Here is a 17,391-nt window from a genome sequence, read left to right as displayed (position 1 = left end):
CAGGGGACAGCCCACCAGTGAAGTCGAAGACCTACCGGCTGTCCGACAAGGTGAAGGCTAGCATCCATGGAGAGGTTGCCAAGATGCTAGAGCTGGGAGTTATTGAACCTTCCAACAGCCCTTGGTCCAGTCCGGTGGTGCTCGTGCCAAAAGCCGCACCACCAGGCACCACACCCGAACTGAGGTTCTGTGTGGATTACTGAGGACTGAACTCAGTCACAAAGACTGATGCTCATCCGATCCCTAGGGCGGATGAATTAATTGACCGGCTAGGAGCTGCCCAATATTTGAGTACCTTTGACCTCACTTCGGGGTACTGGCAGATCTCCTTGACAGATGGAGCAAAGGAAAGGTCAGCCTTCTCCACGCCTGAGGGACACTTCCAGTTCTGTGTGATGCCCTTTGGGCTCAAGAACGCCCCTGCCACATTTCAGCGGCTGGTGAACCAGGTCCTCTCTGGAATGGAGAGTTTCTCTGCTGCTTACTTGGATGACATTGCTGTCTTCAGTAGCAGTTGGGAGGACCATTTGCAGCATTTGCAAGCAGTTCTCCAGGCCCTGAAACAAGCTGGATTGACAATCAAGGCCAGCAAATGCCAGATTGGGCAGGGGTCGGTTGTGTACCTTGGACACTTGGTGGGTAGGGGGACTGTGCAGCCCCTGCAGGCGAAGATTGAGGCAATCATGGCCTGGGAACCCCCCAAGACACAGACTGAGGTCCGAGCTTTCCTGGGCCTCACAGGTTACTACCGTCGCTTTGTGAAGGGGTATGGCACTATTGTAGCGCCCCTCACAGAGCTCACCTCAAAGAAACAACCTCGACGGGTAGTTTGGACGAGGGCTTGTCAGCAAGCCTTCGAAAAGTTGAAGCAGGCAATGTGTGCAGCACCGGTCCTGAAGGCCCCAGACTTCTCCAAGGAGTTCATTGTCCAAACAGATGCATCAGAACATGGCATTGGGGCAGTGTTATCGCAACTAAATGAAGAGGGCCTGGATCAGCCTGTAGTCTTCTTATCCAGGAGACTGCTTCCCCGGGAACAGAAGTGGAGTGCAATTGAGAGGGAAGCTTTTGCGGTGGTGTGGGCTCTGAAGAAGCTGCGGCCATACCTCTTTGGCTCGCACTTCCTGGTTCAGACTGACCACCGACCCCTTCGTTGTCTGATGCAAATGAAGGGGGAAAATCCCAAGCTGTTGAGGTGGTCCATCTCCCTACAGGGAATGGACTTCCGGGTGGAACATCGGCCTGGAGTGGACCACGCCAATGCAGACGGTCTCACCAGGTATTTCCGCCTTAGTGATGAGGACTCCCAAGGGGTTGGGTAGTTCTCCCCACTTTCAGCTGGGGGGGACGCGTGTTAGATCTGTCTGGTTTTTTTTGCGTAGTCCCTCCAATTTATTATTTATTTTGTCCCCTTTTTGCCCCTCATACCATTGATAATTTTTGTCCACTAACTTTTTATAGGTGTTGGTCAAGGGGATAGGTGTTCTTTTTCCCCCTCATAGTTTTCACCTCAGGCCCAGAGGCCTGTTCTGACAGGAAAAGTTGGAACCACACAAAATGGTGGTTACCAACTGCCTTTACTGCCAAACCCAGAACTTGCCCATAGACCAGTATAGGGCATTCCAGAACCTTCTGGTCCATTCTGGACCACTGAGGGGCAGCCTATATAAGGCGGAATGCTGGGCAGCCATTTTGTCTGTCAGTGAGGAGCAGCTAGAGTGAAGGCTGAGGTCTGGTAGGGGTAGGATCCTGAAGGGTGGTTTCCTCTACAAGAGTAGCCCTCTGTCAAGGCTTTTCCATCGCCCATTCCTGTTGTCCTAGCCAGGCTAGTTCATCCTGCTGACCCTGGACAGTTAGGTAGGGGTTAACTTTTGGGATCTAAGAACTGAATTTAGAAGACTCCTGTGCCCCTTTATCTGCCCAGTAAGGAGGGCTAGTGGTCTAGTGCTGAGAAAGTGCACTGTGGCTGTAACCTGTGGAAGCCCCCCTTTGATTCCCCCTCCCTTCTGAGGGTAAGAAGAAAGCTTTTGGCCTGGGCGGTGCTGGACACCCCTTACCTGTGTCAGGACTGGTAGCGAGCTGACCCGCTTCTAATTGTTAAGGTGGTGAAGAGTGGAGAAAGGTCCCATCTAATCTGGGAAGTCCTGAAGGCTTTCGCCGTGATCGGGACACCGGGGGCGCCTTCCGCGCTGTAGTCGCATTGCTGTGTAGCGACCCGGTTGCCAGGGGAAGTCAGGGCGAGACGCTACCAAAAAGGCGCCTTCGCGCATGCCCAATCCGTTGTTGTCATCCCCTCAGGAGGGGCCTAGGACCGAGCAGGCCCGTGCGTGACGCGTCCTTCCTGAGAGCAGGCGCTGGGTGAGGAAGCACCAGAGCGAGCGCTTCCGCGCATGCCCGCGGGAACAGTGGTCCCGCCGATCAACGCGAGGAGGGAGCGCCGGCTGCATCCAGAGCGAGTGTCCCGCCCTTTTCCCTCCGCTCGCGCGCCACGCAGAGGAGCTGGCCGAGCAGGGAGAGGGAGCTGAGGGACCCGGTGGCTCTCTGGAGGTTGTGTGATTCGGCCCTGCCCTCCGCTCGAGCGCCAAGCAGAGGAGCTGGCCCGAGTGAGGAGAGCGTGCAGGGGAGCTTCAAGAGAGTCTTTGCCACATCCGATTGCTTGGCCACCTCGGTTGTGAATTCCCCCCCCCCGCTTCTGCCACAGAAAAGGACCCAGCAACGTTGTAGAAACAAGTAAGGAGGTGAATTGCAGAGGGAAGTGGCGCTAGTGCCTACACTGGAGCGAATTAGACACTGGTCATTCAATCCCTGCTCATCACAGGTTGGGGAGTAGCATAAAGAAACCTGTTGGCTAAGTGAAGGCATAAGCTCCTTACAAAGATTGCTGGTTATTAACTAAACTTCGGGGTAAACTGGAATTCCTCACTGAAGCCAGATTTGGTCAATGTTGTGAACTGATTAAATGTATTATTAATGATAAATATTGAGATAAGTTAACATCCCTGAAAGTAGAGCTACTGTTTACATGACATCTAAATGTAATGGAAGATACTATTGATGTGGATTTTTAATGCCAGTTAACACTGCTAAAAAGATTGCTATTAATTCCATGACATCTGCATTTGCTTATACTGAGTGGTAGTTTTCTCTCCCAAGACTTTAGCGGATTGTTATTTCACCTGATTGATTGTAAAGTACTGAACTGTGAATCCTAAAGTATAAGAGAACAGAATATATTATTTTTATAAACAAGTACTTATTTTCCTAACAAATTGGTGTAGCGTCCTTTTTAAGTGTTATTGCGTGGATTTACTGCTGGGTGGTCTGCAACCTTCACACTGTGCCTCTAGAATTGCATGTCTTACCCCTAGGCCAGGCTACCCTAGGGGACCTGACATCCCAGGTTCTAACATCTTCATATCCGAGATAAGAGATAAAGTATCCCTATCCTCTAGTTTGTCTAGGTGAAAATTAAAATCACCCAAAACTGTAAAAGAGTCTTCCAGAGCCAGGGATTCCAGGATAGAACTCAAATCTGTGATAAAGTCTGATCGTGGTCGTGATCCAGGCGGTCTGTATACGAGGATCCCTTTGAAGTTGTTGGAAGTGGATAGCATGATTGCGAATTGCAAAGCTTCGCAGGAGGATGACGGGGTGGCAGTAATTCTCACATTAAGTGAGTCACGGGCGATAATCGCTACTCCGCCCCCTTTTTTATGCTGTCTATCGTGTCTATAGATTGTGAAACCTCTTGGGACTGCAATCACTAGGTCTGGGTCGGATGAATTGTCCATCCAAGTTTCGGTCATGAATAATATACCTAAATTCCTATCCTCTATCAAGTCTGCTATGTCCTGTCGGTGTTTACCGAGCGAGCGTACATTAGAAAGTGCTATTGATATGCTGGTATGTGTATTTTTGTTAGCACTGGAGGGTGATTTAATGGCGAGGGGGATAGAAACCATACAATGAGGACAGAACTGTGTGAAAAGACCGGGAAGGGATATTGGGTCAAGCTTTCGACAATCGCAGTGATTGTGAGGACGCATCTCGAGCAGCTTAATATTAGAGTAGTGTAGACAAGTCGCTGGGTTAAGGGGACCAGGGGTGGTGGCCCTGGGCCCGGTCCAGGCGCGGACGGGTGCAGACGGGCTTGCCTTTGGCGCGCCACCGGCGCGCCCGCTGTGCCCGCCCGCTGCGCGGATGGGGAGGGTTAATGTTTTTGTACATGTAAGGGGCGGGTTTAGAGGAGGGTGGGGGGCGTCCAACAACTGGACCGCAACCCTTCCTCCCAGCAAGATGTCTGAAATGCGTGCAGTTATGGTGGCAGCGCCTTAAATCGGCTGCGCCGTGCACAACAAAGGAATTGGCGGCTTCGGAGCGAGGCTAGTCTCGCGCCGAAGTGCAAAGAGGTAGCGTTTAAAATAGAGCTGTTAAAATATATACAGATTTTAAAATACACGTACTTCGTATTTCAAGAGCGTGCAGTAAGGCAGTGAACAGAAAAGAGCTGAGAGCCCCCGGCTTCCGCCTCAGGGGAGAATATGGAATATATCACAGCTATAGTATGTGACGCCCCTTAAATATATTGGGAGGGCGGGAGGCGTCCAACAACTGGACCGCAACCCTTCCTCCCAGCAAGATAGTGTCTGAAATGGGTGCAGTTACGGTGGCAGCGCCTTAAATCGGCTGCGCCGTGCACAACAAAGGAATTGGCGGCTTCGGAGCGACGCTAGTCTCGTGCCGTAGTGTAAAGAGGTAGCGTTTAAAATAGAGCTGTTAAAATATATACAGATTTTAAAAAACACGTACTTCGTATTTCAAGAGCGTGCAGTAAGGCAGTGAACAGAAAAGAGCTGAGAGCCCCCGGCTTCCGCCTCAGGGGAGAATATGGCAAATATCACAGCCATAGTATGTGACGCCCCTTAAATATACTGGGAGGGCGGGAGGCATCCAACAACTGGAACGCAACCCTTCCTCCCAGCAAGATGGTGTCTGAAATGGGTGCAGTTACGATGGCAGCGCCTTAAATCGGCTGCGCTGTGCACAACAAAGGAATTGGCGGCTTCGGAGCGACGCTGGTATCGCGACGCCGGACGCGACCCCTGTTTCTTTTGCTGCTTCCGCTGATTTTTATTCTTCCAATTCTGTTTTGGAAAATTTGGATGGTTGTCTTTAGTAGACTTTGCTATCTGAGTCTGCGGTTGAGTTGCCGTTTTAGCAAAAGGCTTAACACCCAAACTATTGCGGCCAATGGTCTTATAAGCCTCTGCAATAATTTATGGTAACGCTCGGGGTTTATCGACGTCTTGGACAAGGCGCAAAGCATTCGACACCTGAAAGTTAACCGCATCTCCCTTTACATTACAAAAGATGAGATCAGCAACTACGTCAAACACTCCAACGAGCCTCATTCTCAACTCGACAGCCGCCTCCGCACTGTGCTCATCCGGAACATGCTTGATCACAGAGGGCAAGACATTCATAGACAGCGCGCAGAAATACTTCGCATATTCTGCTGCAAATACTTTACCCCAAATCTCACAATCTGTTAACTCTGGCAATAAGTCTTTCTGCAAATTAATTGTGAGAATCCTGTGTTTTTCCACAGGAGTGGTATTAGGAAACACTGCTTCCAGTTGGTCAAATTTCTCAGCAAGACAATATAGCATATTGTACTTAGTTTGAGGGTGCTTGCCCATTACCGAATTAACCGAATTAACCATGAATGGACTAATCTACATCCCGGCCGGTCCAACTTGTTCCGCTGCAAGAAACATATTGAACCAAAGCCCTATGTACCCCAACAAAAGAGGTATAAAGTTGACACAAGTCATCAATCGGGGCATTGAGATAACGTGGATATGGTGTGAACCCGGCTAAGACTGGCCAAGTTGCCCCAGGAATTGACAAGCGACCTAACCGAACCGGAGTTACGGTGTGGGGGAGGGTGCCATACAACCAAACACGATGCTGCCATGGGGAAACTGGAATCTCTTGTGTCCTATATGGAGTATAGTTCACAGGAATCGCAGTGTGAGTGTATGTATGAAATGTATCCTCATCTGCATTTATTGCAGGAAACGTGACCCAAGAGTAGAAAAGCTCAAAGGAGAACGCCGAATATGCACTCACCACAAAGATAACAGACATACCATCGTCTGGTACTCCAAACTGCGTCAGATGACGCCGGAGCGCTGTCCAACTATGCTGAGCTATGTCAATATCACCCATGAGGACATAGAGAAGAAAAACAATTTATATAAATTGCAGTACAACAAAGGGTAGTATTCAAAATGTGAACCTTTTCATAAATCTCATGCTTGAATTAACCTATAACACATTCATATAGGTAGGTTAATCCGTCACGCATGTTAACAGGAAAAGGTGTTGAGGGTATTGTGGACAGATACGAGCACTAATCAAGACTTTGGGCGCCATGTTGCGGGAATTCTGCTCATGCACAGAACTATGCGCAGGAAACCAGGACCTCAGTGTATTTTGGTGTACCAAAAATCCACCTCAGTGCCCAGAACCCCTATCCGACTAGCAACAGTGTCTCATTCATTCTCGGTACTACAGCGAAGCTACCAATGAACAAGCGACTTTGGACCTCTCAGGAATAGTGGGAATCAAGAACACTCTTTTGTTTTTATTCTCATAAATGTCCACAACGTGAGCAATCAGAGACACGGTATAGTTTAAAATGTTTATTTCAACTACGTGCTCTAAGATGCAGTATATTTGCTAACATAAGTAAAAAGATGCATAAAATCAATACAATCAACATTGTTACAGTTCCATAAAATACAGAGGGAGAAATTATATTATAATGATAGTGGAACCAGGTCTATAGCGCCTTGTGTACCACCCTCCCCTTGCTAGGTGCTAGGTATTATAATAATAGAAGATCTCTAGGTTAAAACCGGGAACCCCATACCTCCAAAGTTAGGTGAAGTGAATCGCATCCCAGATCAGCAGAGCTCTTTGTTGATTGAAAGGTTTTTCCCAAGTGCTAGACTCATGCATGCAGTGCAATATTAAAAGCACCTGAGTTTCAGAAATGAGCAGCTGTGTTCGTGTTGTGTTTAGAGCGTGGGCCGATCAACCTGCATCAACAGCATACATTGTTATTTTAACCTTGAACACTTTGTGCAGACTTGAGGTCGCAGTGTGAGTCTGGAGATGTGAAAAACAGATCGTTCTCATGTGAAGGAAAAGCAAGCAGTTTGTCTTTATAAAAACAGAGATGTAGTGTCGTGTGCAAAAGCAGCAAAATGGCGTTTTCGCAACTAACTCACTTATGCTAATATAGCAATGTGTGCAGGCAGAATCATATTCATCCCTACACTTTTACAGGTAGCATGAACAGGAACACTTGGATGTTTTTCTTTGCAACTCTTCATCGCCAAATAAAAACCACCAGTGCTTCTTTTCTTTTATTTCACATTGTGCTAGTCTCCCAGTAGATTTCCTGTTATATCACGGTTTTTTTCTATGTGTACCGAAGTGAACAATCACTGGGAACAGACACTTTTATTATTCTACAAATCTTTGGTTTTCTTCTTTTCTTCTAGTCGAGTCTTCATTCATCTGGTATTTGAATAACACACATAATTATATATTTGTTCCTGTAATTCCTTCATCTCACAATAACTGCACTGTTCTGCTCCTGTATATGTCTTCAGATGAGTCAATATTATTGTTAATGTTCGTAAGTTCTTTCTGAATTCACTGCATCTCTAGGATTATTTCTAAGTGAGTTAAATGAAGGTGTGTGTTCGCTGAGGCTATGTAGGATCAGAAATTGGCAAAAGCTCGTCACACTTTTAGTGCAATTGTAAGGTTTAGCCCAGGTGTGTTTGCAATTGACAAAATCACTTCTGACATTCATTGCAATGCCCATTTTTACTCTGTGTGTGTTAGTTGATGTATCCGTAGGTTTAATAACTGACAGAAGATATTCACACATTCACTGCACCTGAAAGGATTTTTCTCTGTGTGCATTAACTGATGAATCCTTAATGTGAAAGATTTCCTAAAGGTACTTCTACACTCATTACAGTTGTACGGTATTTACAGAGTGTGTGCAAGCTGATGTCTACATAGGCTTGATAATTGACTACATTTCTTCACACATTCATTGCACTTGAAGGCTTTTCTTCTGCGTTTGTTTGCTGATGCCTGTTTAGGATTGATAATGGACTTCAGCTTTTCAAGCATTCATGGCATTTAAGAGATTTGTTTGCCCTTTGTGAGCTCGCTGATGATTTCTTAATGCTGAAGAGTAAGTAAAACTACTGCCACATTCACTGCAATGGTATGGTTTTTCCCCTGTGTGTATTCTCTGATGTCTGCGGAGGTTTGAAATGTGACTGAAGCTCTTTACACATTCAGTGCAATGGTATGGTTTTTCCCCTGTGTGTATTTTCTGATGTACGTGTAGCTGTGAAATCTGATTGAAGTTCTTTGCACATTCACTGCAATGGTAGGGTTTTTCCCCTGTGTGTATTCTCTGATGTCTGCGGAGGTTTGAAATGTGACTGAAGCTCTTTACACATTCAGTGCAATGGTATGGTTTTTCCCCTGTGTGTGTTCGCTGATGTGTTTGGAGTTCTGCTAACGTACTGAAACTCTTGGCACATTCACTGCACTGGTATGGTTTTTCCCCTGTGTGTATTCTCTGATGTGTGCGGAGGTTTGCAATTTGATTGAAGCTCTTTACACATTCAGTGCAATGGTATGGTTTTTCCACTGTGTGTGTTCGCTGATGTGTTTGGAGTTCTGCTAACGTACTGAAACTCTTGGTACATTCACTGCAATGGTATGGTTTTTCCCCTGTGTGTATTTTCTGATGTACGTGTAGCTGTGAAATCTGATTGAAGTTCTTTGCACATTCCTTGCAATGGAATGGTTTTTCCCCTGTGTGTATTCTCTGATGTCTGTGGAGGTTTGAAATGTGATTGAAGCTCTTTGCACATTCCTTGCAATGGTATGGTTTTTCCCCTGTGTGGGTTCGCTGATGTGTTTGGAGTTCTGCTAACGTACTGAAACTCTTGGCACATTCACTGCAATGGTATGGTTTTTCCCCTGTGTGTATTCTCTGATGTGTGTGGAGGTTTGCAATTTGACTGAAGCTCTTTACACATTCCTTGCAATGGTATGGTTTTTCCCCTGTGTGTGTTTGCTGATGTATTAGGAGTTCGTGTGACCGACAGAAGCTCTTCACACATTCACTACAACGGTAGGGTTTTTCCCCTGTGTGTATTCTATGATGTCTATGGAGGCTTGATAATTGACTGAAACTCTTTACACATTCCTTGCAATGGTATGGTTTTTCCCCTGTGTGTGTTCGCTGATGTGTTTGGAGTTCTGCTAATGTACTGAAACTCTTGGCACATTCACTGCAATGGTATGGTTTTTCCCCTGTGTGTATTTTCTGATGTACGTGTAGCTGTGAAATCTGATTGAAGTTCTTTGCACATTCCTTGCAATGGTATGATTTTTCCCTTGTGTGTATTCTCTGATGTCTGTGGAGGTTTGCAATCTGATTGAAGCTCTTCACACATTCACTGCACTGGTATGGTTTTTCCCCTGTGTGTATTCGCTGATGTCTTTGAAGGTGTGATAACCGACTGAAGCTCTTCCCACATTCATTGCAATGGTATGGTTTTTCCCCCGTGTGTGTTCGTTGATGTCTTCGGAGGTCTGTTAGCCGACTGAAGCTCTTCACACATTCAGTGCAATGGTAAGGTTTTTCCCCTGTGTGTATTCGCTGATGTCTTTGGAGGTGTGATAACCGACTGAAGCTCTTCCCACATTCATTGCAATGGTAAGGTTTTTCCCCTGTGTGTATTCGCTGATGTCTTTGGAGGTGTTTTAACCGACTGAAGCTCTTCCCACATTCATTGCAATGGTATGGTTTTTCCCCTGTTTGTATTCGCTGATGCTCTTTTATGGTTTCTATTTGGCTAAAGTTCTTGACATATTCAGTGGAATTGCACGACTTTTCTCCTGACCGTGTTTCCTGAAGGGTCAGCATAGTTAATAAACCACTTGCGTTAATTTCACAATCCATGTATATGTGTGATATTTTGGACACTTGATTTCCAATTTAACAATAAAATACAAGACTCACTAAATACCTGCCACATTCATAATATCAGTAAGGCTTCCTTGTGGGTGATTGCATCTTTAGATAGGATAATGGCTTCGCATGCTTGCGGGTAAAGCTTAATCTTTGTTCCGGTAGGTGCAAATTGGGACAATACTCTGTACTTTAGAGAGCAGAACTCTCCTTTCCTTCAGCCTTCAGTTGTTAGGCTCCACTTCGTTGTGCTTTTCCCTGGTGCCTGTGGTTTGGCTAGGAAGAGTTTGCAATACACCTAGAGCACTGAATGGTGGTCTGTTGCCAGTTTAGATAGAGAAGCACTGCTCTAGCCATATCATGATGATGAAGCGACTTGCAATGTGTACAGCTACTCCAAAGAGTGTCCCAGGGCAAAGCACAGGTCAGAAAAGAAAGTAAATCAGTTTGTTTCAAACATGGACAAAAAGCCAAGTTTTCAACCTTTTTTCAACATTATCATGTTGCTAACAGCTCAAAGCTGAAGAGGGAGTTTGCTCCAAGCTATGGATCCCAAATAGACACGAGACCTTCCTCCAACTCTCATACCGGCCTCATGATCAAAGCTGGTGTTGGATGCTTGTTTATACAGCAGGTGATTTGTCAGTTTTGTTGCCTTAATTTTGTTGAGGTCATTTCTTCGTATTGGGGTGTCGAGGTGCAGATCTCAGACTCGGACACTCACTGAATTGCCTTTGACTGCTTCTTCCTGGATCGTCCTCTGCCTCTGATTGCACTGATGTTTTTGGAGCTCCTTATTTTTGACAATTTTTGCAGGTTTGATGTGTTCTCTTCATTATTCATAATCAATCCGTGCATTTAAGGCTTATTTTCTGTTGGATGTAAAGAAATGTAATATTACTAAATGCAAATGTAACAGAATGTGAATACACAATATTTAACCAGCTGTAGAAGACATCTCTTCTCTGCCATATTTGAAATTTAGTAAGGAACATTTTACCATACATGGATATTTCATTAAAACTGCGGTCGAACATGTCACATCTTATTTACTTCTGAAAAGGCAGTGATTTACCATTGTTCAGAGTAAATTGCTAAGCAAAGGGCAGCTACAGAGCACTCATGTGCTACAGGTACAGTTTTGGGTAGATACACATGGATAAGATTTCATTTAAACAGAACAGATTGTGGAAAAAGAGAGGCATCAGGAAGCGCTGCCGTTAATTCAGTTTCAGGAAGGATCTACCAAAGGTAGCTCTTCAGGAAGTGTATAACAAAGGTAACTCTTCAGGAAGTCTATAACAAAGGTAACTCTTTATGAACTGTAGAACAAAGGTAACTCTTCAGGAAGTATATATGAGAAAGGTAACTCCGGGCATCTTTTTCCACAATGCTTTCCTGTTCACACTGGATCAGCTCAAATGCCAACTGCCACCTTTACCTTGCTTGTTACTAAAGACAGGGGTCCCTATTTACACAGGGTGGTCACTCCTTGGCCACAAGGGAGATGTCTTCAGTCTTCTAGTCGGTATAGAATGTCGAAGGTCCAAGAGTTTCATTTCAGAGTTTCGTTCCAGGATAATCTAAGGTCCTGGGGACACAGCACCTATTTTTATACTAAGAAATTGGGCTGAATTACCCGCTAGGTCCCTTCTATGTTTGGACCTGGGAAGGGGGTGGTTACACCCCTTTCCCTTTGTCCAGTATCGCGCCAGAGCGGGCTGGAGTGCCTCAGCAACTGGTTTGAACCGGGCTATGCATGGAGCATCTTGTGTGCCCCAGGCAGTGTCTGGAAAAGCATTGTTCCATTCAACCCACCCTGCCCCAAAACACTACAGGCTTTCTGGGGGCAGGAAACCCATTGTCCAGGCTTCCCTTGCTGGAGTTTCGTCCAGCAACAGGAGGTCAGACTCGTGTCTGTGGCAGCAGCATCCATTTTGTGATGCTGAAGCTCTGTTTAACTTTAACCGGGTAAAGCAGTAACATACACGTCTTTTCCCTCTAGAAGGGTGGAATGCTACCCCCGCCGCCAGAATTGGTGGGGGTAGTATCCCAAAGTGTTTGACACCTTACATCACACGTTTTGATAAAGCCACACCAAAGTTAGCATTTAACCATGAGGATTATAATGCACTTAAGAGTATATGGTATGGCTATATCATAGAACAGCTATAAGGACATGGTTCCGAAAGCTGCAGAGGGGCTCAGCTCATGCTAGGGCACCCTCTCACATAAAACCAAGCACTCTGCCTCAAGGATTGTCGAGGCCTACCATGGGAGTAACTTATAGGTGCATAAGTGTCTATATATAAAGGTAGATATAGGTATACTATATCTAAGTAAGGGGTGATTACACCACCTTACTCAAGCTGAGTGATCAGCCTGTGGTGTCAGTTTGGATGGCCAGACAGGGGTGGCATAATACATGCTTCAGCGCCTGGTAGGCCTTGGATGCACCTATGCCCTGGGTACCTATGGTACACTGCACAGGGGCTCACAGAGGAGACCCAATACCCAATCTGATATGTACCTAAAGTACATGGAGTCCATTTTATAGGGAGAGCAGATAGCCTGGAGCCCTGAATAGCAGGATCCCAGGCTAACTAAGTCGAAAACCAGCAAAACACAAGGCAAAAAGTTGGTGTAACCATATAGTCAGATATCCACCTTCCTACACCCAGTATCTTCTCAGTGTTGGAAATTATCAATTTTATTAACAGCACAATATTAACTCACCACTGCTGTGGCTTGCAGTCATAAGGCCATTTTGAACGGACTATGTTGTGTGCCAGAATGCCTGTGAATAGCTTAGCAAGAATGTTTGGGAGGGAGATTGGTCTCATGATGAGCAGGACTAGGGGGTTTGCCAGGGTCTGTGAATAACTGTTATTACCGTTTCTCTCTTGGTGTCAGTGGGCTTGTCTGTGTTCTCAGCTCTTTCAACAATGTTTGAAAACAAAACTAGTCCGATGATAGCTGCCAGGTGTACATGTTTTGCACGTGTAGAATCACACACTAGTAACTGTAGTGCATGCATGATTCACCTTGTCAGTTTGTGAGCAAGTGAGCATTCGCAGACCCCGATCTGACTCTTTCTGACACTGGTAACAGTTAGAGTTTAACTTCAACAAAATGCGGGAGTAACTCTCTTTCCAGGGTAGGAAGAGAAATGGATCACCCTCTAAACGTGGTGGCGAGTAGTGCTATACGGTTCATAGCACCATTCATCTGGGGGAAACTGGGGAAATGGTCCAATGCACTGGGAAAATGGCATGTGATGGCAATGTGTCATGACATTCCCACTAAACCTGCTTTTACACCTTTTTTGAGCTGTCTGTGTTCAGTTTATCAAGGCCCAGGGTTTAGTTTCAAGTCAAGAGATAGTGCAGGATTAGACTAATTATAATGTCATAGATACCAACAAATGCCTTTACCACGTATGCCTTGACCCTGCAATGCCTTACACACGTATGCCTTTACCACGTAACACCTTTACCATGCATATGCCTTGACCATGCATAATGAAGGATTTACAAAAATGGCCCTGCCAGTAAAGGGTGGGTGCCCTTGAGCCCATCCAGGGCACCCACATGATCAATGTTGAGGGCCCCCAGAGACCCCATGACGCCAGCGGGAGCCAGTATTGTTCCTACCCGTAGAGAGCAGCTTAAAATCCTGTGCTCTACGGGCAGGAACAATTTTTTCATGTGTTTCTCTGCCCGCTTTATAAGTTGTGCATTGTTGGGAGTGTAAGTTATTGTTAGCCCAGGTAACTATAACTGCTCAGTTTCTACGGTTTTGAGTATGTAAAATCTGAACCTAAGTAAACGTCTCTGTAACCTTTGGTTTTTTTGGTGTATTTCTAAGGTTTTTGATGGCATTTCCTACCTATAACGTCTCTGTAAACTTTGGTTTTCTTCAGTGAAAATATCTCTCTCTTTTTCTCTCTCTTTCTCTCTCTCTCTCTAAATTAAGGATCCATGCCGGTGGCAGCATCCTCTTAGGTGGTGCAATCCTTTTTGCCCCTTCCAGGAATCTCTTTACTACTTGTGATGTAAAGAAGCTCTTTCTTGTCTCTCCTCTTGTGTAGGCTACTATCGCTGCTAGGTGTACTCTTAGCGAGGATGAACTTAGTTTTGCTTTCAGCAGGCGTGTGAGGTATCTTAGCACTGTTGATTCTCTTATCTTCTTGTGTAGTTTCTTCTTGCTGCACCATTGTGTGAACCTCTTCCATTTTGCCACATAGCACCTTCGTGTGGTAGGTCTCCTTGCCTCTGGTAGCACCCGCAGGGCGCTCTCAGGTAACCTTAGGTGTGCAAACTCTATGTCTTCAGGAGCCATGCCGCTAGTCTGAGGCTCTCTGGCTCTGGGTGCAGTACTTCTCCGTTTTGCATAGAGAGTAAGTCTTTTCTTTTCCCGAACTTGTGGGGTGGTCCCTGTGCCATTTCCATTATTTGTGAGTACCAGGTCTGCCTTGGCCACTGTGGTGCCACCAGGATCAGTGTCATGTTGCTGGTCCTGCACTTGTTGAGTACCCTGTGTATCAGTGGTATCGGGGGAAAAGCGTAGGCAAATGTTTTCGACCAGCTTATCCATAGGGCAGTCCCCTGGGATCGTTCCCCTGGTTACCTGGATGCGAAGTGTCGGTATTTTGCATTCTGGTGTGTTGCAAATAGGTCTATCGTCGGTCTTCTCCATCTCCTGAATAGCCTTTGCGTTTTTTAATGTGCATTGAGCTTCCACTCGTGGGATGCTGAAGTCTGTCTGCTGAGCCAGTCTGCTTCCACATTGTCCTTCCCTGGTAGGTGTATGGCTAGCAGGTCTAATTTGAGTGGGATGGCCCATCTCTATATTTCCTGCGCTAGGTTGGATAGTGCGACTGATTGTGTTCCTCCCTGTTTGTTGATGTAGAACATCATTGTTGTGTTGTCTGTTTGTATCAACACTCTCTGGTTGTACAGTTGTTTCTGGAATGCCTTCAGGGCGAGGAACACGGTCTTCAGTTCCAGGTAGTTGATGTGTCTGACCGCATCTGCTGGAGTCCACAGACCCTTCACTTTGAGTCTGTTCATGTGTGCTCCCCATCCCATCTGGGATACGTCTGTGGTGATGGTTACCGTTGGGGTTGGTGGTGTTAAAGGCTTCCCTTTTGTTATGGTCTCCCTGTTCCACCACATAATCTCCTCCTGCACTGCGTGCGTTACAACCACTAGATCTTCCCAACTTCCTGTAGCTTGTCACCATTGTTGTTGCAGCCATTCCTGGAATGGTCTCATGTGGAGCTGTATATTGGGGACCAGGTGTATGCAGGACACCATCATCCCCATGATCTTGCTCGCTGTCCTCACTGTCAGAGCTCGCCCCTTCTGGTAGTGGCGTGTCTCCTTCAGCAGAGCCAGTGTTCTCTTGTCGCTGGGGAACACCTTGCGCTGTATGGTGTTGATCTGTGCCCCCAAGAAGATCTTCACTTGCTCTGGTTCCATTGAGGATTTCCCCCAGTGTATGGAGAAACCCAGGCCTGTCAGTGTTTCTGTGACCCGCTGTGCGTGTTCCTTGCATGTCCTGTGTGAACTTGCTTTTATTAGCCAGTCGTCGAGGTAAGGGTATACATGAACCCCTGCCCTGCGCAGGTACGCTGCCACGGCTGTGAGACATTTGGTGAACACCCTTGGTGCGGACCTTAGTCCGAAGGCTAGGGCTGTGAACTGGTAGTGTTCTTTGTTGATGGTAAATCTTAGTAGATGTTTGTGCTGCCTGTTCATGGGAATGTGCAGGTAGGCATCTTTGAGGTCTATGGTGGACATGAATTCTCCATCCCTTATCTGAGGAATGACCTCTTGTAGGGATGTCATCTTGAATTTTTGTGTCTTTATGTATTTGTTTAGGAACCTTAGGTGAAGGATGGGTCTTAGCGTTTCGTCCACCTTTGGAACTAGGAAATAGTTTGAGTACACTCCCTTGTTCCTTTCTCTGAATGGAACTGGTTCGTTAGCCTCCTTTCGGAGGAGTTCTTGTGATTCCTCTAGGAGTAACGCTAGTTCTTTTCCTGAATGTGCCTTCCTTTTTGGTTTTCTGTTTGGTGGTTTCTTTTCCAGTTCAATACAGTATCCAAACTGTATGATGTTGAGTATCCATTTGTCTGTAGTTATCTTCTTCCACTCCTGGAAGAAGTGTCTTAGCCCACCTCCTACTGGTATCACATGCTCATCGATGTTTGGTCCATGTAACCCCCTCTTGTTGACCTTGTTGTGCCTCACCCTCGGAGGGGTTGTGTGGGTGGGCACGCTTTGCGTGGCTGAGTCACTTTGAGGTGGGTTGTAGGCCCACTCTTCTTGTTTGCCCTCATCAATTCACCCTCCCACCAAAGGACTGGCCCTGAGGTTGGTACTGCCAGGCTTGCTTTTGCTGTCCCTGCTGTGATTGATTACCGCCTTGGTGTGCCTGCTGGAATGTCTGGTGAGATGTTCCTGGCTGGTTTCCTCCCCTTCCGTTTGGTGTCCGTGTCGGGCTACCCCATCTCATCCCTTTGAATTGTAAGGCCCCCATGGACCTTGGAGTTTCATTTTCTTTGTTGAGATAGGTGAATTTCTCACCCACCGGTGCCCCGAACAGTGTCTCTCCATTGAACGGGGTGCTCAGAATGTTGTTTTGTACTTCTGGCGTCGGGTCCTTCTCCTTCGAAGTCGAGCGGTCCTTTTCGGGGACGTGCTTCGATGACCTTGGCTTTTCGCCGGTCTTCGCTGCCTGGGAGTCCTTTTCGAAGCATCCGCTGGGCTGTTTGTCCTTGGATGCAGCTGCGGCCGTCGAGATTTTCAGCGCCAGTGCTCCCTTCGAGGACTTAGACTCTGTTTTTCGAGAGTCTGACTCGGGCTTTCGAGAGCCTGTCGGGGGTTTAGGGGTCGACGTCTCTCCTACCTCTTTAGATGCCTTCTTAACCGTCTCTACGACCGTGTAATCATCTGGTCCCTCGGCAATGTTGTCCTCTTCATCGCTGGAGAGGACCAGGCCCCAAAGCGACAGAGGTTGGCCTTTGCCTTGCATATTGTAGTTGGCTTTCCTCTGTCTCTCTCTAACCCTGAGTGTCTTCGGGGTGAAGGCGGAGCAGGCGTTTGCAATCCTTGCTCTTGTGGTCAACTGGTAAGCAAAGGTTGCAGACCGGGTGCTGTCCTTCTGCGCGTATTTGTGGTGGCAGTTACGGCAGAATGTAAAAGGTGTTTTGTCCATTCCTGAGCTCAGGGGGCCCCCTGTGTGCCCATTCTCTGTTGGACGTCGAAGATCTCAAAATTCTCCTCCTTCTTCATCGTCCC

The 17,391-nt window shown here is 46.6% G+C and overlaps 1 protein-coding gene across 1 annotated transcript in view; it reads right to left on the bottom strand.

The window, feature by feature from the left end:
- The window catches only part of LOC144804691 (uncharacterized), a 211,245-nt gene extending 194,120 nt beyond the window's left edge, over positions 1-17,125 (bottom strand). The window contains exons 1-2 of the mRNA XM_078671925.1: positions 17,000-17,125; positions 8,299-9,856 (exon numbers count right to left, since the gene is read on the bottom strand). Coding sequence (XP_078528051.1) covers positions 8,299-9,856; positions 17,000-17,125 — 1,684 coding nt within the window. The remainder of the gene's footprint in view (positions 1-8,298; positions 9,857-16,999) is intronic.
- Between the last annotated feature and the right edge of the window lie 266 nt (positions 17,126-17,391).

The sequence above is a fragment of the Lissotriton helveticus genome, chromosome 1_2 (genome assembly GCF_964261635.1).
Source record: "Lissotriton helveticus chromosome 1_2, aLisHel1.1, whole genome shotgun sequence".
Lineage (NCBI taxonomy): Eukaryota > Metazoa > Chordata > Amphibia > Caudata > Salamandridae > Lissotriton > Lissotriton helveticus.
This window is presented reverse-complemented; position numbering and strand designations above follow the sequence as displayed.